Source organism: Rhamphochromis sp. 'chilingali' (assembly GCF_963969265.1).
Source record: "Rhamphochromis sp. 'chilingali' genome assembly, chromosome: 14".
Lineage (NCBI taxonomy): Eukaryota > Metazoa > Chordata > Actinopteri > Cichliformes > Cichlidae > Rhamphochromis > Rhamphochromis sp. 'chilingali'.
Window position 1 is genome coordinate 24,035,338 of NC_137941.1, and position 25,308 is coordinate 24,060,645.

At 41.3% G+C, this 25,308-nt stretch overlaps 1 protein-coding gene across 3 annotated transcripts in view; it reads right to left on the bottom strand.

Annotated features, from left to right (window-relative positions):
- Positions 1-25,308, bottom strand: part of fgf14 (fibroblast growth factor 14) — a 115,153-nt gene that overhangs the window by 36,170 nt on the left and 53,675 nt on the right. The window contains exon 1 of one of the 3 annotated variants that reach the window (XM_080902532.1): positions 7,005-8,202. The exons of the other annotated variants lie outside the window; for them this stretch is intronic. Coding sequence (XP_080758658.1) covers positions 7,005-7,197 — 193 coding nt within the window. The 5' untranslated portion in view covers positions 7,198-8,202. Of the gene's footprint in view, positions 1-7,004; positions 8,203-25,308 lie in introns of those variants that run through there. 3 annotated transcript variants of the gene reach the window in all.

A 25,308-nucleotide genomic window follows, 5' to 3' on the forward strand; every position in this document is an offset into this window, starting at 1 on the left:
AAAAGCAGTACAACACAGAAAAGGACACATTTTAATAAACCTGCGTGCGGGTACACACTGGGACATCTCTGGAAAAAAATATTGCTTGCTCTCAAGCTGTGCTGTGATATTTCTTCATCTGTGTGCTTTTGTGTACCTGCGCGTCTGAGGTCATATACTATCAACATTAGACTTATTGTAGAGACAGCCATCACACCAAATTTCATTCTAAGAAAACCCTAGGGAGGTGAAGAATCAACTTCACCTGAGTCCTTGCATGCTACTCGGTGTGTGTGTTGGTGGGTGAGTACAGTTATGTGGAAGAGATATAGAAAGAAACAAAGAGAGGCCGCAGAGGAGAGCTCCAGAGGTCTTGCTGAGGGCAGCATCGGGCTTTTCCCCCCCGTTACTGTGCGGCTCGGGGCATTCTCCTCTGAAATGGTTCTTTCAGTTGATGGCATTAGCCAGCTCTGAGACCTTTTCCCGCTCCCTGAAAGGGAGAGAGAATGCCTCTCTGCTGGCGGATGGGAGCAGCGGCGCTATGGCATTCATCTGCACTGCTTTGTTGCTTCAGCAGAACAATGAAAAGGTGGCTAAAGCAGAATCTGACTGTCAGAGTGCCTCCGCTGTGTGCGATTCAGGCTGACAGGATGGTGACAGCATCTATCTGGTTCGCAATAATGCTAAGCTCAGTCAAAATCATTTCAGGCATTTAGCCAGAGACAGATGTCACTGTGAAGAGATCATCGTCCCTGGTCTTCTTTTTCATTGAACTTACAATACATGTGACGCGTTCTAAAAGCATTGTTAGAGTGAAGGTTGGTTTGAGACCTCTTTTGTGCCAGTAAAATGACAAAAAAAGAAGAAAAAAATTCAAAAATGTAACAAATAAAATTCAGTTTTTGTCAAAATTTTTGGTTTATAGATTTCTGCTTAATACTTGTATATTTTTAAAGGAAAATGGAAAGATTAAAATTTAAAGAATGGCTTTTTTAAAAAGCCTATTAAAAAAATTTCTCATTATTTGTCCAAACCTAATATGAGTACTTGAACTTGATCTTGGATTTTTAATATCATTCTTTTTTAGCATAATCTTTCAGCTTGTCTTTTTGCTATTGCCCCCTTCCATGAGCACCATTGGTTTGAGGATTATCGACAGCACTCGTGTTATCGTCTTTTTTGTTTTTCCTTATAAGCATATAGCATTTTTCTTCCCATGACAACTTTTCTGGGCTCAGAAAACACTTTTAAAAAATGACACTTTAAATTGTAAAATGAAAACTCCAATAGCCAATGTGCAATATGAATTAGAAAAAACAGCAAATGCCGCTTAATAAATGACGAGGATGATTGGAAATTAATTAGAAGTCATTGTGTGGATTTATTAATGGAATTAAATCCCACATTTTGATTAATTTGTGCAAGTTTAAAATTATTCAACACCTTTTGTTCCAAACTTAGTGAAGCTAAACAACCTAGTCGTCCAAATTTGCTGTCCTCTGAGCCGGATAACTAACTTTAGTCTTGCAAAGAGAGACTCCTAACCTGCAGGTCCTGCAGCTGGGGTCGTGGCTCGAGTCGAGTTCAGCTTGAATGATTTTGGTTTTACAGCACTGTGTTAGAGTAAAGGTAATGAATATATTTGTGGCATAGCCTTGTGGATGGTCCGTACTCGTCTCACAGCAGGCTGCACATAAAGACCAAGTTATGCGTGGGTTGGTGTTTTTAATGCACCTTAACTTTAAACTGTGTGAGCCTTAGGAGGTGGGGTAGATGTGAGTTTCTTCATTTGTAAGAGAGACGGACAGAGAAGATGGAATGTGTACCAGTAATTGCAGCAGAGCTGAGTACAGACTCTTTCAACTTATTTTTAAATTAGTTTACAGGTTGTGGGTCATCCCACATACCACTAAGACCAAAGTGATCTCCAGCTCAGAGGATGACTCATTTGATGAATATTAGGTTATAGCTTGCAGTCGACTTTATTGCATTTTGTGCACAAATACATCAAAATCTGGGGTGAATTTTATTTCTTGCCTCTACAACAGGATTTCAAGTGTTCAGGATAGTCAAGGCCTTTAAATACTATATATTAATCGCAGGTAAGGTGAGACCACCTGTCTTAGACATTGAACCTCCTTTTTTATCTAAGATATCCTCCCTTAAACTGCCTCCTTCTGTCCTGATGCAAATGTTTCCACATCGTCACATTTGATGTGACCTTGAGACACTTAAACAGGTGTCTCCAGGTCCACAAACACATGCTATATCAGCTGGCATTTGTTTTTTCAAACATAGAGGTACCCAGCAGTCAGATAGAAAACCGTGCAACCTTAAGACCACTGAAGACAGGTGTGTTCTCATACAGTAGTGAGAGCCGGGAAACATGCTCACACACACACACACAGAGCACTTTCCAGGACACGACAGACTAATATGGTGTTGGGTCTCCATTTGCTCTAGAAACAGTCTCAATTCTTCACAGATCAGCAAACACCGGTGTTACACACAGATTTTCATGTTTATATTCAATGAGCACACACAGCTCCCCTGAGCAAATACTATTATGTGGAAACACAAACTTGGCAAACATGTGATCAATAAATGGCTTTGATCAACATTTAACTCTTGTGAGGGAAAGGTGAGATTGATTCCGAGGACATCTGTCATAATTAAAACTGCATAACTGCGTATTGTGTTGTGTGCGTGTGCGATGCACATGTGTGTGAGGTGAACTTGGCTCCTCTATCGTGCCATAAATCATGAAATACTGGCTGTGTTCCCTGAGGCGAGCAAGCCCGTATATCTCACACACACAGACTTCCCCTTCAGCTTCAATCATAAGTACTTCAGAGCAGCAGACAGAGTGAGCTGAAAATAAGTCAAATTAAAACTAATTCAAGCTAATTCATTTCAATTAAAGAAGACTGAAAAGGGGGGGAGGAGACAAAACAATTGTTAAATGGGGAAGATAAGTCTCTGTAATACTGTGCATGATAGTTGAGCTCTATTCCAATTCTGGGGAGTGTCTCTATGAATATGTCAGTCGTGTTTTTAAATACCTAGCGAATTATTTATGACTGACAAATACACTAGCATGCATTCCTGTGATATAATGGGTTTTGTAATCCTAGTCAAGCTGGCAACCCATGAATGCAACACAAGTTAAAGGTTGAACATGCTTCCAGATAATAAATAGTTTTATTTACACTCATTTATTCTTTTATTATCTTTTCTTTTGGGGGGCAAATTCAGAAAATACTAGACAAGTGTGAAGTGTGGCTAAATGGAAGAGAATAAGAACAGGAATATTAGAATGGGAGTGAATGAAGGGTCTCAGAAGCAAACACACAAAGGAAGGATTGAGGGCTTTAAGAGTGACACAGCATTTTCAGTCCTGTCAGACAAGCTTGATATGGTGCGTACACTCTTTAAAATCCAGAAGAGCTTTGAAAACGTCTCTGTGGTGTTCTCTAAGTCGACGAGGTCTTTGACTCGTGCTTCTTTTCTTACTTATTTCTTTTCTTGTCTGTATGAAGACGACTCTGTATATAACAGCCCCAAACAGTGAAACAACAATGCTGCTTATCACAGATGGAGTCTCCAGCCTCTAATCTCACTGGACTTTCCCAGTCGCACTATTGGTTATTACAACTGAAGCACTGTATGTTTCTACATGCTTTGTTTCTAAGGAAACTGAGTTGCGGCTTGGCATCAGCGGGGGGTTTCCTTGGAAAATAGAGAGCATCGGAATCGTAAGACCTCAAATTGTGTTGTTTTGTAGCAGTAATCCTCTCTGTGTATAAATTCAGCTGTGACGGGAAAGTTGTGAAGCGACCTCGCTGCAGTTCCCTCTTCCCCTTTCTCTCTTATTTTCTGTTGTGTCATCCCTCTGTGTGTGTGTGTGCAGGGGAACATACTCACCTCAGTACAAAGTAAGCAAGCAACATGTGGGGTACAAGGAGACACACACACACAAACACACAGGCACAGCTGCAGCAATACTTGTAGACTCCTGTCAGCCCTGCCCTGCCTGACCCACTTTGGATGTTTCTAGAATAGGAGAAGGGCTTTTCCAGCCTACAAAGGAAAAACCCTTCTCGCTTGTGTTGTCATATGAAAGGCGATCAAAGCAGCGTTCTCACTCCTTTCCTATTCCTCCTTCATCAACAACATCGCTGACATCTCATCCAATAACTCAGCACAGACACTGGAGGCTGACTGATGACGCACTGCTCTGTCCTGTCAACATGTGCTTGAATAAACAGCCAGGGAGCGGGAAATCACTCATCTCAGCTGGCTTTTTAGATCACGTATAGGGTAATCTAATGTAACGTTATCTAATAATTAAGGGATCTAATCTGGCGGGAGATAATTAGAGCCACAGCAGCGAGATTATAGGCAAGTCCAAGCCACGTGTGCCCCCGGCTCGCTTACTGGGTTTGAGTGTAATAGGATTTATAACTCCCATCTAATCCCCTAAAAAATTATGGCGATCACTGGCTCTGTATTTGCTATCAAAAAGCATGGATTTAAAATTAAAGCTGATATGAAGGACGGCAAACAAAATGCTTCCACGCAGCATATCCCCCGAGGTACTGACAGATGTCAGGGAGCCACATCTGTGCGGCTTAATGATCAACTGCAACAAAACAAGCTCAAATACAAAGTGCCAACTGATCATTTTCTGTACGGAGAATGCTCAGGCTTTGATACACACTGTAAGTCAATGCCAATCAATGCAGCCCATAGTGTCTGACTCACAAGATCAATATTTAAACCCAAAGGGAATACTAGACTTAGGGATTCCTTTTAATTCACCCCAACTCCCTCATTCTGACACATCTGAGAAGGAATTTGAAGCACCACAGTCTGTTTAGGCTCAGCTGTCAGAGCCCAGTGTTTTTGTCACCTGGGAAATGACGACAAATGTGTACGTCCGAGCACGTTAGCGCAACCTATGTGATCAGTGGTGCATTTGGGTTTTATTCGCTGGCAAAGAAACATCTTTTCAGGGTTCAATATTAAATTAAGTACAGCAAACAAGTCATTAGTCTTCCTAAGCTTTGTGCTCTCATGCTAACACAGTGGAAAGAAGGAAAGAAGGGAGAGAAGGAAAGGAAGTGTCTGAGAAAGAGAGAGAGAGATGAAGCAGTGAGAACAGTAACAGTGGCAGGGAGCACCCCGGCAACAACGTCGCATATCAGTCGATAGAGATTTTCCCAGTTCATGTGAGACTGAAATTAATGAGGTATTTTCCCCATTAGGGCCTTTAATCAGAACGAGTACAGAAAGAAAGGAAAGGAAAACAGTGTTTGTTATAACGAGACACTCAAAACTAAGGAGAAAACGGCCATTTTAAAGGAGCTTCCCCCTCCTTGAATTCTTACTTTGATTTTATGTGAAGTGTCCCTCATCTTCCGGGCAGACTTGTGACACAGTTCACCAACACTTGTGCTTTAGCTGTTACTGTGGATTACCGTCACTTATTTGAAATTCAAGAGGCCGTGTGTTGCTCCAGAAAATGGCCGATCCAGGTGTGATGTTGTCATTTTATGCTTGCCAGTGAAGGCTGACTTGGCATCTACATCTCTGCACTCAGAGCAGACTGAAGCACACGCCGCCCCAATGAAAGGAAACACCAGCATACGGGCCCTTGTATTGACAGATGTGGACAGCGTCGTCTGTCCACATCTGTGATCTGCGAGGGCTTCTGGATGCTGTTGACAATTTCAAATGAAAAGATAGATGCGCCACAAGCCAATTCGGAGGTGACACAAGAGGACGGACAATTAAATACACACACAGACAAAAATGGGGCAGCCACACATACACATCCCACCACATGCACACTGTGGGCAGACGCAGAAACAGCAGCCTGGAGGATAGCTGGTTATACCCTTCCATTCTCGTGCACCCTCACCCATGGCCAGATGTGTCCTCTACGGGCTATTATACGGATCCTCTTTCATCAAAGCCATTTTAATACATGTAATCACTAAGGGCTGGTGAAGCAGACACTTCATGGTGTTGTTCTGCTCCAGTATGAACAGAGAGACTCAGCAATCAAAATGGCTCTCTTTGTGGACAAGATGAAAGAGTAAACGCTGCTTCCGTGCACATAAAGAGGAAACAAATGCAGCTTGCCAAGAGGGTTCAATCTGTTGGAGTTAGAGCATGTGTGGTGCAACAGGTCTGATACCTGATGATTCTGAGAGAAACATGCAGCTGCCTTCAATCATTCACTAACAAGGGGGAAATGACCGGAGTCATTTTCTCCCTAAATGAATTACCCTCATTTCTTTTTCTAAGGGAAAACACTATTAGTGATTCCAGCAGTGAGCTAATTGTTGATATTGCTCTTTTAGCAATCCCAGGTTGCCACTTTACAGCCAAGAAATGTTCATGACGTGTTCATAATTGCATGGAATATCATTCGGAACAAGAGGGGAGGCCACTGGCTTTGGAAATTGAAGAATTATGCTAGGATGGTGGTGGGGGTGGAGGAATTATGTTTGAAAGGAGTAATCTCCATTCCAGCGATACTGACCTTTTACTTGCATAGAAATGAGTTTCATTTTGGGCTTCTTGTAATCTACTTATGTACAGCAGTTCAGCATATTCTGTATGTGCTTCATGGCGATCAGACCCCTTTTTAGAATCACAGAGGTGACAGCTACGTAAACCTGTCTAAACCATTTGGTACAACTCGTCAGGAGCCCGTCAGCTACCTGGGTCTGCATAGAAATCAGAGGAATGTTGGTTATTTTCAACCAACTCGACTACATACACAAAACATGGTGCTCTGTCTTCTCATAATCAACTTTAACTTTTTTTTTTTGGAGCACAAAGGTTTAACGTGGCAAATGCGTCTAATAAATAAAAAGCAAACATTATTGACTCGCCCCCTCGCTGCCCTGGCTCCAAGGTTGTTTTTTTTATAGTGCAGTCCTAATTAAGCGATCAACCAGTGGTTGAATGTATGCACATGTTTACACTGAATACACACTCTGAAGTTCCCAGACCTTGTCTCCGTAGTCTCCTCTTCCTGAGGCCGAAGATGCGCACTTTGGAGAAGATGTCGACCAGGTTCCCATTGCAGAGCCCCTTGTTCTTGTTGGGGCTCTTTCTCCGTCGGTTGGTGGAGGGTCGGTCTAAATGCTGCTCCCGTGCCTGTCTTTTCTGTCTGATCAGCCCACTTGCGATAGCAGCAGCCATGGCTCAAAATGTCACAACTGCTCAGGTCCAGTCTGCACTCGGAGCACGGACTATTCAAACAGCCGCCTCTCAGAGCTCGCAGCCCGGGTCACAGTCCCATGGTGGCGGCTATGTGGCTCGTTCCGTTATGTCAAATGCCAAATAAATATTTCTAAAAGCTGGCTTTCCTTTTTAAAAAAATCAAAAAAATCAAAATACTACATGATAATTAGGGGATTAAACCAGCTGTCACTATAACTCGAAAAATTCTTGAGCATGGTGGAAAAAAATTAGATCAGTTCATGCGTAATTCAGCACATCAGTGACTACAGTCTTGATTCCGAATATTTCCGAGGATTATTCATACCTGTGCTGTGATGTGTTTGTTCATTGTCTGTGAAATAATCAGCAGCATCGCCTCCTTAAATGTCCAGCACGGGCTTCCTCGTCCGCTCGGTGAAATCTCACCTGCTCTTTCCTCCTTTCACACTCCGTTTTTTCCCCCTCTCCTTTTGCCAGACGAGATTGCTTTTTTTGAAGTCAGTCTTTAGTCTGCGGTGGGGACGCCCGTGCATGTGCGCCGCCAGCAATTAAACAAACACAGGCGCCTCCTACGAAGATCACAACCCGTCTCAAGGCACAGCAGCTCGGGGCGAATCCAGCTCCCAAGTTTGCAAGAAGCAATCGGCGACAGGGACCCCGCGATGACCGAACGAGAGAAACACAGTTGGGAATACAGAGGAACGCGCAACCGAGCCAGAGTTGTTATGTGGAATTAATACCAAGTTATTTTCCAACTACCAGTCGACGTGTCGGCTAGTGTTCACAACACAAGCGACTGGGCGCGATAGGATCCAGGGAGGGAAAAACATACCCAAAGCTGATCCTGCATGTGGAGATGACGTCTGCATTGTGTGACAAGCTGCATACAAATACATTAAACTTAAACCCCCCGGCGACCAGCACACAATTCGACCCAGTGCATGTTCACAAAAGAGCCCACTGCGAGGAAAACGAATGCATAGCGATCAGTGCGCAGTGGGAATAAGGGAAGAAAGTAACACCACAGACAAACGGCGCAATTTATTTTCCAACGCTGAAAGAAAAAAAAAGAAATGTGGGGTGGGGGTGGACGGGGTAGGAAGTGCTTGTTTATATGCCCCAGATCAACAAACGTTTCCCATCAACAAGTCCTAACCACTCGTTAGTGCACGACTTGAAGAGGTTGCACCCCCTCCCACTTCCTCCCTCCTGACAACCGAGCCCCTGCTTGAAGAGAGAAAGTGTGTGTGTGTGTGTGTGTGTGTGGGGGGGGGGGGGGGGGGACAGACTGTCTGAAGCCGTTAGATAGTAGCATTTCAGTTTTTAACGCTTTAGTTTGGACTCTTTAGAAAGCTACATTCCCTTTACCACTCATGTGGAAATAAGAAAGCCAAACGCGAGGGGACAGTGTGCCATTATGAACTCCCTTTCACCTCATTATCACAGGACAGTCCATATATTTCCACATATAGTGAGTGGATTACTGCTACTCTTCTTCTTTGTTATTTATTTATTTATTTTGCTCCATCTCATGAAACCTGTTTATGTTGTTCTAATTAAGATCGATTCAAGTCGCGCGCTCCATTTGCTGTGTGCGCCTTCAGCACCAGGGACAGCGTCTCTGATTTCTGCACCATCATGGAGGTGGGTCGCGAGTGTGGGGGTGTCATTTCTTCAGTCGGTTATCATAACCTTTACTTAAACGTCCACGAGCCACGAGACAGCGCGAATGCCTCCGGTAAATCACGAGTAAATGAGAGAGACTCCACTCCACTCACGACCCGCATGTGAATTTAAACGCTGACCGAGACGTCTCTGATCCACGCAATAAATGCCAGGGCGAGGTTGAGGCGTCTGATCCTTTTCGTTGATTTGGGGATAAATATCATCCAATTCTCAATCACAGGCACAGAAATTAAAACTCAAGAGAGCCATCTGCTGTTTGTGGCTGTAATTAAAGAGCCTGGCTCACGGGGGACTAAAGTGTTGTACTGAATAGCTCTGATGTGCGTTCACAACACACACAAACACATGCACACACACACATGCACACACACACCTGTTGATATCCAGCAGATGTACACATATAAGATTGACTAAAGTGACAAAGGAACGGGAAAAATGTGTGAGGACAGATGAGCAGGTTTATAACAGCTGGATGAAAGCGCTGTTAGTGATTTAAAAAAACAAAAAAACAAACACGAATTCCGCTTTAAAATGTTCTTTATAGATCACATAGGTTCACAAAAGACATTCAACCCGCTATGCGTGGGCTTGTGTGCGTTTCCCCCGACCCCTCATCCCACTAGATTGAGCACATATCGTGGGTGCATTAAAAGTTTATGTCCTAGGAGCCTCCTGCTGCTGCGGTGCTCTGAGAGACATGCAGTTAACGCTCCAACCAGCAGCGGACACTGTCAGCTCAACAATGGTCCCACAGCAACTTTGCAGAGCGGCACTGTCACCGTGACGGTTATGAATCGCAGAGGGCTTCTACTTAAGCTCACACATATAATGGATTTTCTTTATTCCTCTGGGTTACATCGCCTGACTGCACAAGAAATATGCATCTTCCCCTTTGAGTATATATATATATATATATATATATATATATATATACACACATATAGGGAGGCTGGTGAACTATAGCCTTTCCACTTTCAGTCTCACAGCATGGGCATAATATACATGAACAGCTTTTTCCTCAAAGCACATAAATTCACATGTGGAAGTCTAGTCAGAGACAACACTGTGCAATCTAGGGCAGTTCTTTCCTTTAAGCTAAACACAGCAGTGGTTGCAAAAAAGCATCGAAAACCCCGTCAAACAGTCGAAGAGTAAAACAAAAGCGCACTTACCTACATTTTTTTTCCGTCTGTGTGTGAATGAATGAGGGTCCATGGCAGGCCCATTCCAAAGACCTATAAGCCAAGTGTTTTCCCCGTGACTTCTAATACCCCATTTATACTGCACCTTCTAGGCTCTAACATGGTTACAGCAAACTGACAGTCTGCCCTGAGCTGTTCACAGTAATTTCTTCAGGAAGGCCCTAAAAGCTTCACTCATTCTTTAAGTTGGGTCACAGAGACAGGCAGTTAGATAAACAGATGTGGACACTTTGTCTGAGGCTGCCCGCAAACACAAGGCTAAATGTTGCCTTAGGCTGGAATCTGCAAGACATTAACTAACAACAGTTATAAAATACAAGGCACGCCAATGCCGGTTTTTGAACCTCTATTATTTGTGTGGCACTGAGCATAACACCGTGCACATCTGGCCTTTATGGAAAACCCTGGAAACCAAGATTCATTCACAAAGATTCGACAAAGCAGAAGCTGCAATTAATGCAACCACAGCCTCATCAGGTCAAATCATTTAAATCCAATCTCCTCTGAGAAAATGAAATTATCTTAGTTAGATGTCCTGCTGCTGAGGCAAAGCAAATGGCAACTCACAGAGCTGAAGTAAACAACCCATTTGATTATTGCTGAGACTTTGCTTGAGGATAGTAGGAGGGGGCATGTTGTTTTATCACCTATCCTGATAGAAAAACCAGGCAGCAGGACTCAGCACTTCTGAGGCTCGACGATATAAAAGAACCTTAACTTTACAGAATGAAATTACATTGCATTATCAAAGACAGCAAGTTAATTCAATTTGAGAGGACTAATGATTTTTCCCAGCTTAGATTCATGTCATCCCCCCACCCCTCCATGTCTTTTTCTTCTTCCCCTCACTTTAGCTGTTTAATCAGGGAATATCATGAGTCCATATACTGAAGTAATAAAAGCTTAGCAAGCCCAGTTATAGACTTTAAGTATCCTACAGTGCTCGTGTATGCATCTCATTAGTTTGGATGAGTTTAATAGTCCGAGCTAATCAGAGAGCTAAGATAGACGAGTGCACATAAAGAGCCTGTATGGGGCAGCGACTGTGGAGAAATTTTATTAAGTGGTCATGAATTAAGTGCACATACTGAAACCGTGGAGATGGGAAAAGGCCAGAAAGCTCAGGGGATCGCGAGCACATGATCATGAACAGTCTTAACTAGTTTGTTATTTTGCATGCTCATTACTGAACATTTTTGCATTTGATCACTTTGAGTGAGATTCCTTTATTAGATCGTTCACTTATGACCTGAAGAAAATTATTAAAACTATGAAAACTGTCAAATTTATTTAAAAACTATAGAATATTTTTAAATTAATTCCTTGTTTTATAAGCTTTATTTGACTTGAAGATGCCTTTGTGTTATCTTTGTATGTGCCGTCTTTTTCTGTCTTATTCGGAATTTCGTGAATGTTTGATCCTCTTTGGATTTTTGGTCCACGTTACTAAAGAATCCTCCTGTTGGTGAAGTTTTACTCTTGCTACTGGTTGAACACCATACGTCTAATGCCTCTAATGGTGGAACACACTAGAGAAGATTCATTGTGTTCATGGACTGTATTTTCGACCTGATGAAGGTCTGTGTGCCAAAACGTGTCGGAATTTTAGGTTAAATATAACCACGCCAATAATAATAAAGGTAATTTGCTTTGATCTGAAAATACAGTGCTTTGGAGTTTTAGTGATAATTTTAGTTTATATGTCATTGGAAGAATACATTGATGCACAATTGACATTGATTGGCTGGAATCACTTGTTCAGTTTTTGTTTAAGTAGTGTTCTGCAACATTCAGTGGCCTTTTGTTCCCTTTGTGGTGTCTTTTCATTTAAAAAAAACAGTCCCATTTAGCGTTTTTATTGTAGTGGACACAAAGTTTTTAGTAAGTTGTAAACATTTCTGTGTTTGCTGGTACACTTGGGTTCCATTACACATTCTTTGCAGGATGCCCGGTAATTGAAAGAATACCAACAGGGAATTTCCACCATCTGTAGACAGTTTTCTAATGGTGAACTAATGAACACCAAAGTCTTTAGAAAAGCATTTTCTTCTCTGTGTATTTCCATAATGTTTCTTTGGTCCTGTGAAAGTTGCTTTTTTTCAGCTGCTCCTTCAGGGGCTGCAGCTGCAGAAGGATCCACATGTTTGATTGGGCACAGATGTTTATGCCCTTCCTGATCCAACCCTCTCTCTGTGTCTCCTCCCGGTGTCAACCAGAAGATCACTTAACAGATGTTAAGTGAACATGTTAAACACTACACTATAGCACAACTAAAATATTAAAAGTACATACAGTGGGGCAAAAAAGTATTTAGTCAGCCACCGATTGTGCAAGTTCCCCCACTTAAAATAATGACAGAGGTCAGTAATTTGCACCAGAGGTACACTTCAACTGTGAGAGACAGAATGTGAAAAAAAAAATCCATGAATCCACATGGTAGGATTTGTAAAGAATTTATTCGTAAATCAGGGTGGAAAATAAGTATTTGGTCACTTCAAACAAGGAAAATCTCTGGCTCTCACAGACCTGTAAAGTCTTCTGTAAGAAGCTTTTCTGTCCCCCACGCGTTACCTGTATGAATGGCACCTGTTTGAACTCATCATCTGTATAAAAGACACCTGTCCACAGCCTCAAACAGTCAGACTCCAAACTCCGCCATGGCCAAGACCAAAGAGCTTTCGAAGGACACCAGGAAAAGTATTGTAGACCTGCACCAGACTGGGAAGAGTGAATCTACAATAGGCAAGCAGCTTGGTGTGAAAAAATCAACTGTGGGAGCAATCATCAGAAAATGGAAGACATACAAGACCACTGATAATCTCCCTCGATCTGGGGCTCCACGCAAGATCTCATCCCGTGGGGTCAAAATGATCATGAGAACGGTGAGCAAAGATCCCAGAACCACACGGGGGGACCTGGTGAATGACCTGCAGAGAGCTGGGACCAAAGTAACAAAGGTCACCATCAGTAACACACTACAACGGCAGGGAATCAAATCCCGCAGTGCCAGACGTGTTCCGCTGCTGAAGCCAGTGCATGTCCAGGCCCGTCTGAAGTTTGCCAGAGAGCACATGGATGATACAGCAGAGGATTGGGAGAATGTCATGTGGTCAGATGAAACCAAAGTAGAACTTTTTGGTATAAACTCAACTCGTCGTGTTTGGAGGAAGAAGAATACTGAGTTGCATCCCAAGAACACCATACCTACTGTGAAGCATGGGGGTGGAAACATCATGCTATGGGGCTGTTTTTCTGCCAAGGGGACAGGACGACTGATCCGTGTTAAGGACAGAATGAATGGGGCCATGTATCGTGAGATTTTGAGCCAAAACCTCCTTCCATCAGTGAGAACTTTGAAGATGAAACGAGGCTGGGTCTTCCAACATGACAATCATCCAAAACACACCGCCCGGGCAACAAAGGAGTGGCTCCGTAAGAAGCATTTGAAAGTCCTGGAGTGGCCTAGCCAGTCTCCAGACCTCAACCCCATAGAAAATCTGTGGCGGGAGTTGAAAGTCCGTGTTGCTCGGCGACAGCCCCAAAACATCACTGCTCTCGAGAAGATCTGCATGGAGGAATGGGCCAAAATACCAGCTACTGTGTGTGCAAACCTGGTAAAGACCTATAGTAAACGTTTGACCTCTGTTATTGCCAACAAAGGTTATATTACAAAGTATTGAGTTGTATTTTTGTTATTGACCAAATACTTATTTTCCACCCTGATTTACGAATAAATTCTTTACAAATCCTACCATGTGGATTCATGGATTTTTTTTTTTCCACATTCTGTCTCTCACAGTTGAAGTGTACCTCTGGTGCAAATTACTGACCTCTGTCATCATTTTAGGTGGGGGAACTTGCACAATCGGTGGCTGACTAAATACTTTTTTGCCCCACTGTATGTATTGGTAAGTGTGTAAGATTTTGTCAAGAGTTGTTATGTCTTTTGTTACTGGATTGAGGGCACATGTCAGAGGCAAGATTTAGGAAAATCAGTGCATATAAAAACACAGATGATTTACAGTGTTGTACAGTGCTGTGGTTTACATCCAAAGTCTCAGTAAACATGTTACTAAATACCTCAATAGATATGTAATATATATATATATATTTTTTTCAAACTTCTAGGTTTTATTTTTGTTGTTGTTATTCTAAAATGTTGTTTTTTTTACGCTGAGTTTGAGTTGAGGTTTTAATTTAATGTCAGTAAACTATAATAACATTGTGTCTATAATTTCATTACAGATTGAGATCACACAAGATTTTGTCAACATCAAGACAGAAATCCTGAGTTCACAAGCTTTTTCTTGCAACAGTGAAAAGTCACATATAGAAAGCAGTAAATAATGAATAAGTGAGTGATGTGAGTTACAGCCAATATGGCGTGATGGGAAAGCAGGGCCTAGTTGTTGCTGCCTCCTTATTGCTGAAGGAATATATGAATGAATGAGCTTCCACGAGGTCAACCAAGAAGCAGTAACTGTTGCTTTACTGTGAGTGAGATCATTCACTGTGAATAAATTATACATTTAAAAAAGTGGCAGAACAACCTCAGAGAGACTGACTTCTGAATATGTGGAACAGCTCGCACACTACGTCTCTGCCCACAGACCTTTAAATAGCCGCTTCATCATCTCATGCAGAGTGTTATAAAAATCACTTAAATGTGCATCACATAATTGCCCCTAGGTATACTAAATATGCCACCAGAGAATATGTATGGCCACACTACAATATGTCTCTCTGTTGCGAGTGTGATGGAGCACTGCCCTTTCTCTGGGGATGAGATTAAAGTGGGCCTGAGGTGTGGGGCCCTCCGACGGAGACATTAATGAAACACAGTGGCTTCAAACTGTTAGCTTCACTCACCAATTGTCTAAAGTCAACTAAAAAAGAGGTAGTTAACACTTTTGTTGCTGAACTAGCGCAAAATAAAACAAAATAGTCTTCTTAAAGTGGAAAAAAAATGAGTAAGAAAGAGGATGGGATTGTGGGGACATAATTATTGAATGAGGGGTCTCATAATGGTGTTTTGCTTAAACAAAACTCCTTATTAAGTCTTCTTGGCAACTTTAGCTTTGAAATGGAAGGTCACTCAAAAATCAGATATGTCTGGAGGCTTTGCTGCCACATTTAAAGCTGAGACAGCCGATTTTTGCAAGTGAAACGAGACAAATTTTGCACTAGTGGCAGTGATCCAACTGATCTCAGTCGCCTCTTGGTTGCAGTGTTTAGTTAAAAACTCAACAAAAGCTCAAAAACAAACAGTCCAATATGATGCATAACTAATTTGGGGGTGTTTAAGGACTAATATGAGCGAGTAAACAGATGTATACAGGGAGCGATAGATGCAAATGCAAAAGAAGATGAAAAGAGGAGAGGCCAAAAGTCAGACATGCTGGGGCAAAACAATGTCACAGTTCACCGGAGAGTCAACATACTGGTCATACACATCCTCTATTCCCGCTTCATTCTCTCTTTCTGTATCACACACACACACACACACACACACACACACACACACACACACACACACACACACACACCTTCATCCTTTGATCCTATTTTAAGTCTGCAGCAGTGATGGAATGTGCCTTGTCAGCAGCACTGCAGAGTGAGGTTCCTTGGAGAAGCCCTGGGCAGTGTGGGAGAATATCAATTACTCTGAGCCCCTGTGGCATCGCCTGCTTCCGGATTTTAAGGCTGACACCAGGCGCACAAAAATGTGTGCTTGCATGTGTGCATATTTTATTGTTTTGCTTGTCAGTGAATATGCATACAGAGGTGTCTAAACCAAAGCCAAGTGAAGTGGATAGGTGTGCACATTAATATTAATCATTTCCCGACGCAGGTGAAGGACCTCTGTGTATTTCGGTGCTTCATATAATGTTAATGAGGGTGGCGCCAGGTCAGGTCAAGTTCTGTTTGTGAGTTCAAAAATAAGACATGAAGAAAATCAGGTCAGTGAGTTCTGATGTGAATGTAAAGAATATTCATGTAGTCGTGTCTGCAGCATAGTTTTCAATCAGGTAACTCACATTTTTAAGATAAAAGGCCAGCCAAGCAAAACCGTGTGTGTGTGTGTTTAAGTGCAATACACAAATGATATTGGATATGCAGATGTAAGAACAGCACAGGTCTGTCAGGATTAATGGCTACCTTTGATAACATAATCACTGCTGACACCTTTTACACATTACTGTGAACTGATTCTGCTCCCTCACTCACTCTCTCTCTCTCTCCCCCCCCCCCCCCCACTCTCTCACACACACACACACACACACACACTACATATTTACATTTATGCTTGCCAGTCCTCTTGAAAGAACAAGCCAAAATCAATTAGCACGAAAGAGGAAGCTGCTGATCGACAGCCCCATCGAGGTCGATGTTTAAGAAGATGTGCATGTCTGCTTTCCACGTGCACACGCTCACCATGCCTGTATGGTGCATACTTTGATAACGTGTATTATTGTGTCATGGATTTTCTCCTTGGGTTTTTGGCAGCTAGTCACAGCCAGATATAATCTGACACATAATTCCAATAAAATGACAAACTGCTGTTTTCAAATTTGTGTTTTTGCATTTATTAATTAAATCACCTATACCGTGTCACAATCCCACAGGCCATTTGGACACTAGGTGTCTCTGTTTTGTTTCTGGTTGTGCTTTCTCCTGCAGATGTAAGTGATCAGCTGGATGAACTACATCAGATTCCTTCTTTCAGACTTTCTTTCCTTTGCTTTGCATGTGCACTCCTACCCATCCACAAGTGTCTCACACTACCGACTGTGCTGACAAATAGCTCTTCTATAAGTCTATTATGTATTTGTAAATATATTTCTGCTTTGAGGCGGGCTGTGACAAATGCGTACTCATCCAGGATCAAAACCCAGGACATGTTGCACTTGAAGTGAGAATCAGCCCACACCTTGTGACAGGTTTTCAGATGGGATGTGACAATTATCGTAATTACAGAGCATTAAAAGGCACCAATTCACGGCTCCAGCTTCACATTTATCTCACGGACAATGAAGTGATAAGCAGTAGTCTCGACATGAAAAAGGCTGATTAGCTAAGATTCTCAAACATTTTGTAGTGCAGCATCATTAGAGCTGAGGATGTGATTTCAACAATAGCTACAAATTCTCCAATACCATAAAATATAACAACAGTGCAACAAGAGCTGTACCAGCCCACCGTCATCCCAGACAGCAGGTGATCTGATTCTGTAATGTCTGCTCTGTATTCACTGTACTCGGGAAAAAATGCACAACCTTGCTTGTGCTGTATATAAATTATAAAAATATCCATTACTACAACATGACAAATGTGCTGTTGGTAATGAATGACTTGGAGCCATAACCATAAAAATGATGGCTCTATAAAATATTCTGTCAAATAGATGTGTTTCACATTGCACTCCTTTTAATGTTTCCTCTTTGAGGTCTATTAAGGTGTGCTCATATAATATGGACCATAGATCTTTAATAACTAAGTATGAATAGGACCTCGGTCACCTCTGATTGAGAAGACTAATAAAGCTTTCCACAAGAGACAATGAAATACTGATGATGTCTGTAATGACCAGAATTATGGCGCTAACTTTCATTAGCTGGTGCTGCACTTTGACTGGTGTGACCCTCTTGGCTCTGAGGAGAAAGGAAGACAAAAACACTGATGATGTCCTGCCACTACAGAAGTGATGTGTGTTTGACTGTGAGCTAATGCAAGTGACAAGGGGACTAGTCTGAAGTGATGAGGTTAATACCGAAGTATGACAGCAGTAATTAACCAGGAGACATTACAGCACACTCAGACGCCCATTAACTGTCATAGATCAAGTGTTACCACAACTATGAATACATCAAAAATTTCACATCTAATATATACTCAGATAGTAAGGTTTATATTCAAATAGGTGCAATATGCCACTGGACACACTCAGTTTCAGCTGTAGATGTCGAAAAAACACAAAATAACAACAAAATATGGAAAAGCATCTTCATCAAATGAATATGGAAAACATTAAAGTACATTCGACTACATTTTTTCAGATTACTTTAAAAATAAAAATACACCAAAACAATCCACAGGTTTGATATAGGCCCAAGAAATGTCCTCAGGTGCTCACATCAGTTTTCAGCAACACTTGGCGAGAAGCCATTGTCAACAAAGTGATAAGCCAAATTAGGTAAGACATTTCTGTGATTGGAAGAATACACTTAAATACAGAATCGACTGAACACAACATGTGTTAACGGGGTGCTCTGTGAAATCTGAGGCTGATCTATTATGAAGTAAATCACATGTGCCCTTTAAAGAGAATCTGGTTTTGAAGCTGTAACTGGCATACTGCAGGGGTGTCTACTTATTTTACTCGAGCTATGTCTTCTAGCACATAGAATATAACATATGGACACGTTAACAAGGTTAAATCTTCATCAGAGGGGGTCTTAAAAAACACCTCCACTTCTCCTGAGTACAAATTTACAGTTTTTTTTTTAAAGTACTTGGCAGACAGCTTGTTCCAAGAATATTAGAGAAGTTGCTGGACTCGGTGGATTTAGGCTACAGTCTGACTCAATGATGTTGAGATCACAGCTGTGTGTGGGCCATACCATCTGTTACAGGACTCCTAGTTTTGTTCTTTATGAATCTGGCAGTGTGTCCGTCTTTTTTCTTGCTAAAGGACGAATTGGTGATGGTGCTGACACCTGCTCAGTGGCTCTGCATGTTTAATAGGATTTCTTCATAAGACAAGTCACCTAAAAGTTACTTATAGTGCCGTGCACACATTTGGAAGGAGAATTTTCTTGCACAGAAATCTGTGGTTCAGATTTGCAATATTTTGTTAGTTGTGCATGCAAACATGAAGCTCTTTTATCTTTTTATCTTTATATTTTAAACAAAAAGAAGTATCATAGGTAGAGTTTAGGTTATGTGTGCAATAAACTGGCATTTCCCAGCCTGCCATATTAATTCATTTACAGGAAACAACAGCAACAGCACTAAAATATTGTGACTCCACTGTAACAAGGTTTCAGGGGATGTAGGACCTCATCCACCAAATGAGCAACTTATTATGTTGCTCACAGTATAAATTATCGACTATATTCCTATTTAGATGTTTACTTTTTGACTTGACACATTATAGCATATTGATAGTTTAACTGTCAAGATAATGTGGACTCTTTTCTCTTTACTGTCTTTATAATTCTTTTACTTCTTTGAAATTGCTTTACTACATTTTAGCCACTAGAGAGCAGTGCAGAGCTCAGCAGGACCCTGCTGCAGGATTAGAGTAATGACCAAGGAGAGGAGCTGCTCTGCACAGAGCATATGTGCTTCCACTCTAAAAAGTTCACGTTCTTTCCCTAAAACTACATTTCTGTGCACTGTGATGTCTTTTATAATGACAATAAATAATTCAAATGGAAGCCCATCGACTTTAATTTGCATGCAGCAACGTGTATCGTAAAAATAAAATAATTTTTAAAAAAGATTCTAGTGAATTAAATATAAGCTCCTTTTCTGGGAAACTAACAGTGTGTCATGTCGGTACATTGTCCTGAATGTAAGCACTATATTTAGATTCTAAATGTTCCAGTGCACTTAGGCAACCATCTGTCAGAAGATTTACTGGACTGGATCGAAAGCGAAGCGTTTCACTGAAGAACAAAGAAGCTGTATTCTTAAGACAACCAAGATGCCCTCAAGTGGCCAAAACGGGCAACATCGCAAATGCTGTGCGGACATGTGAGTCTTGATGATGATAGCCCACTGGGTCTCATCACTTTATCGAAATCATCTCTGTGTCAGTCAATACTCATAAAAGATCTGACAACATGATGTAAACAGCAGTGATCTCAGTGCAGAGTTATGACCTAACAAGAGGAAGTGAGCAGTAACTAATATTAGAGTCAGTAGTGATAAACCAAAAGCTGATAGTGGGTTTCAGGGTGCTTTAAAACACTTATCGATCATCTTTTGGCAACAGGTATTTACTATATATGAATTCATATTTCACATTAATTGTCAACATCCATGTCAGATGAGACGAGGAAACAGCATGAAGACAACAACTGAAATGAAGAAAAAGACAAAAAAACAAACAAACAAACTGGAAAAGGCATTAATTTTCATTTTGTTACACAATAGAGGCACACTATGATATATGGATTTGCCTTAGGGCGCATAGCTTCCAATAGCATTTAGTGGTGCAGTGATGTCAGGTCACACTACACACTAACAGAGGAAGACACTGTTGATGTGAACAGTGGAGCACAGCCAGACGAGCGCTCTCGATATGGTGCAGAAAGCAGACATTAGCCTTTACCAGACAATCGCTGGCTCTCAGAATACAGCATGTCACCACAAGTCACCGTTTAACCAACCAGACAAAGGAAAATCCACATCAGAGTTACAAACACCCTCTTAGAGCTCGTGCTTATGTTAGCTTGAGCTGTCACGGGTTAAAGGTCGAGGCAGAGAGACAAGTTCCACGTGTGAGTAAACACGATATAATGAAGTAACGAAAAAATAAATGAAAAATACAGAAAACCATTCTGCAAGCACAAAAGACAGAACAATGCCAAAATCAAAGTCTAAACAACACGATTTATGTTTATGCCCAAAAGCCCTAATTAATATATATCAGAGGTGTGGACTCGAGTCACATGACTTGGACTCGAGTCAGACTCGAGTCATTAATTTTATGACTTTAGACTTGACTTGAAAAAATGTTCTAAGACTTGTGACTTGACTTGGACTTTTACACCAATGACTTGGGACTTGAATTGGACTTGAACCGGTTTACTTGAAAAGACTTGATATTTTACCCCAAATATAAAATTTAACATGCATATTATATAGAGATTGAAAATGTGACGTCATTCACGGGTAGAACTGCAAAGGATTCTGGGAACTCGTGGCAAGCGGTACTAGCGCACGCAGGCTTTAAATTAAAATCAGTTATACAGCGATAAAAAGAAACACAAAAATGTCAAGAAGCCGTTGTATTATTAACTGCAATAGCCGGTCGCATGACAGCCACGGGAAGCCGACGGGTAAAGAGATCGGTTGTTATCGGATTACGTCGTTGAAGAGAAATTGTTCAAGCCATGTTTCCGAAGTAACAAAGACGCGACGGATGGCCTGGATTGCAGCCATTCAAAGACCAAATATAACGTCCCAGAACCCTCCAGCTCACAGGTTAGTCTGCTCCAAGCATTTACACGAAGGTCAGTGTTTTTTAGTAGTTAATACGTCATTTTCATAACATAATTAGTGATATAGGTTACAAGCAAGTCTGGCGCTGAACAGAAATTGTCGCGCTATGCTCCTTTATTTATTGTGCATAAATAGTGAATTGTCCTGACACAATATTGCGTTTCGCTTCTGTTATTATGGTACATTGACAAAAACATATACTTTTATTCACAGGATAAAACAGGTTTTTTGTATCACTAATTGCCCAGTGCGATTACAGACTGCGGTAAAGTGAGCCGTCATTTGTGAGCCGCGGTCAAGCCAGCCGCCTCCTATCCGCGCGGTGATTACAGCATACAATATTATTGTCACTGCTACATTTCTGTAACGCTACCAGAAATTATTTCCACTACTAATTAATTACCGTTGAGCTCAAAGGTCCTATTAATAAACGGTTAAGGAATGTGTATTTATGACGACAATTTGTGAGACTGGTAAACTTATGATACGTACGATGGTCTTTCGTTCTACACGGTGCATTTCAAGGTCCTGTACCCATCCGTCGGTAAACTGTACCTGGGCTTGTTGCAGTGACCTGAAGTTACTAAACTTCATGAGTGTATGCACTCACTCCAAGAACCTTATAATTATAAATATGCATATAAATATGCTACGATGAGATAGCTGACTTCATCTAACTAGCAAATGTTGTCCAGGCTACGTTGGTGATACAGTTTTTTTTTAATGTGTATGATATTTTTGTCATGCGATTTTAAAGCTGGTCCTACAACCGCATCCAAGAATAACATGCAGCTTATCTCAGAACCGTCGGTGAAAATTATTCTTGGAGCTAGGTTTAATTGAGCTGCATTTTATAGAGGTGCAATTTCACAATTTGTGTATATTTTCTAAGTTCACTATTTTGTCATGTGTTGAGAAAAACACAGATTTTAAAATTACATGGTCTAATATTTACATTTAGCATAACTGCAACATTATTTTTTCGTTTTTTTTTTTTTAAAGACTCGAAAGGACTTGAAATTCAAAGTTTCAGACTTGTGACTTGACTCGGACTTTTACACCAGTGACTTGAGACTCGACTCTGACTTGCCTGACATTACTTGAGACTTGACTTGAGACTTGAGGATAAAGACTTGAGACTTACTTGAGACTTGCAAAACAATGACTTGGTCCCACCTCTGATATATATGCAAATGGAGATAATGAAATAATAATTATAGAGATGAAAGCATTATTACCTTTAAGCTGTTTTTTTTAAATTGTGTCAATCTGTGAGATATAAAAGAGTAAAAAGAAAAGATTAAAAAAAACCCTCTCAAACAGAGTGTTTCATTTGCATGTCTGCTGTTAGGGCCTAATGAAAAGTGACACATTTGTAATTACAGTGGACTATAATTAGGCGGTGTGTAAGTGAGATGCAAGAACCCAAGTCTTTATGCCTGGGCTACGAATGGGGGGAGGGGGCATTTAAATCATCTGAAATACATAAGAGAAAAATGACTTAAAGTTGATGCAAGAGTTTAATTTTCTTTCCACATGAAACAGACCGTTGAGGTGGGACTTGATTACAGAGCTCGAAAATTGGCAGGACTGAGCCTGCAATGTGGACAGCGATGTTGGCCTTCGTTGTACTGCTGAAGCTCACTCACCTCCTCCATCACGCCTACTTACAGAGGAGGAGGAGGAGGACGGCGAAGAGGAGGGACATGTTTTTATCCTGGCCCTCAGGATATTGAAGATTGAGGCTTTAGTAAAAAGACAGAGCTGTCGATGATGCTGTTGCAGACGCACACACCTGTGACGACCTCCTGCTGCTGCTGCCCTGTAAAGTCAACTGACATTCCCGGCAGTGTTTGTTTGACTATCAAACATGACCACACAGCGCTGGATCCCTGAAAGACAGCTGTGGACATAACGACTGCTAATCATATTTTACTAAAATGTGACAAAACACATGCTGCTTGCTTATAAGTGAGCACCAGTGTGACAGAGGTATAGTTAGAATAGCAGCTCAGAAAGTGACATTTCACCCCCGGTCAAAAATCATCACGCTTCAATGTTACAGATGCTTTCTTACACAACAACAAGTACTTTATACTAAAGCAACACTTTACTTTTCTTCTGCTTCATCCTGTCTTTAAGAACTAGGTGAGGTAATGCGAGAATCAATTGCTCTGTTTCTTGATAATCTAAAAAAAATGTTTGCTGGAGTAAACAGATGGTGGAAAAGTGAGCAGAGGTGTAAGGGATGATTTCAGTGAACTTTTTAAAAAGAAGAATTGAGTTTCTCACATCCACCCACATTTTCCTTCCCCCCCACTTGCCCAGCAGCTGGACTTTGGTTGTCAAAGTTTGGGATCACGTGCAAATTTCCTTCTTTACCAAAAACATTTTCAGAAAACTCACAAACAATTTTATCCATTTCACAAACAATTAAAATAATCAGATGAATGTTAAGGGATACATTTTTGCATAGATGCCTGTTATCAGCCGTCTCCTGATATGGTTGTTCTGATATGGTTCACGTCTGAAAGTCATTGTACTATTAATGGAGAAAAAAGGAGAGCATGGCATTCTTTAGGTCACTTTAGTATCAGCAGAAGTCGGGCAATTGTTTGCCTTTTTGTTTACAGGCTCAAAATGGCCAGAAAGAAAGATCTTTCTTTAGAAAACTGTCAATCTATTGTTGCGCTTAAAAAGGAAGGATATTTGATGTAAGAATTTGGAAACTTAAAATCTCTTACCATGCTTTCAGCTACTCCCTTCAGAGAGCAGCACAAACTGGCTCTAACACAGACAGAAAAAGGAGTGGGAGGCCCCGATGCACAACGGTGCAAAACACAAATATCTGAGAGTGTGTAGCTTAAGACAAAGATGCCTCACAGGTCATACACTGGTAGCGTGCACTAAACAGCACCCATCAAACACCAACAGTGTTAGCATCAAGAAGAGGCAACAGTAGGATGCTAGACTTCATGGTAGAACTGTTGACAAAAAGACATGTTTCAAACTGTCCAGTAAAAATAAAAGACTGAGACGAGCACAAGAGTGCAGACATTCGACACTGGAAGACTGGAAGAAGGGGTTGTGGGTATATGAGTCCAAGAAGAATATTTGATGCAAGAACAGTGTTTAATACCGTCAGCCAAGCATATTGGAGGCAGCGTGAATGTCTAGGAGTGCTTTGGAGGAAAAAAGGGGTGGGTGGGGGGGGAAAGGAAAGCTTGAGGAAAGAAAGGTATCATAAGACTTTGCAACACCATGCCATACCCTGTGGACTAGCATTGACCGATATAATCCCTTGACCCAAACCACGCCTCCAAAAGGTGTCAGCAATATCAAAAGAATAAGCAGTCAGTCAGAATTATGACTGTAATGGAGATATTCCAGGAAGCGATTTAATTCCAGGAAGTATGGAGTAAAATCTCATCCCATTACTTTGAAAAATTGACAGCTAGAAGTCTTGATAGCTAGAAGTGTCTACTGGGGCTGTAACATGGGAAAGCAGATTCATCAATTAAAATCAGCATTTCTAACTCTGTTAATGATGAAAATATGATGTTTTTAAGGTTAAAGTGATGTCTAAGCCAAACATTGTGTCAAAACTGCACTGCAGACTCACTGTCATCAAAGCAATGCATCATTTCGGTTGATGTAAAGCATGCAGCAGGTGACTCTGACAAAGCTGCATCCATTTCCCAAGGGCTGCATGTTTTCTGTTAAAACCTTGTTTCAGTGTTTTTCCAGCCAATAGAGGAGATGACCTTTCGACACGGCTCTAAAAATAGCACCACTCTGAAATAAAGGGGCGCTCCCAGGATAAGTAAGACGCTTGTGAAGTGCAAACACATAAGCTGATGTCTGCCCTCATGAAAGCTGATACACACATGCTGCCCTTATTAACACATGAACATCGCCATTGCCCTCTTCATCAGCCTCCCTGATGCCTGGTCAATTTCTGCTTATGGAA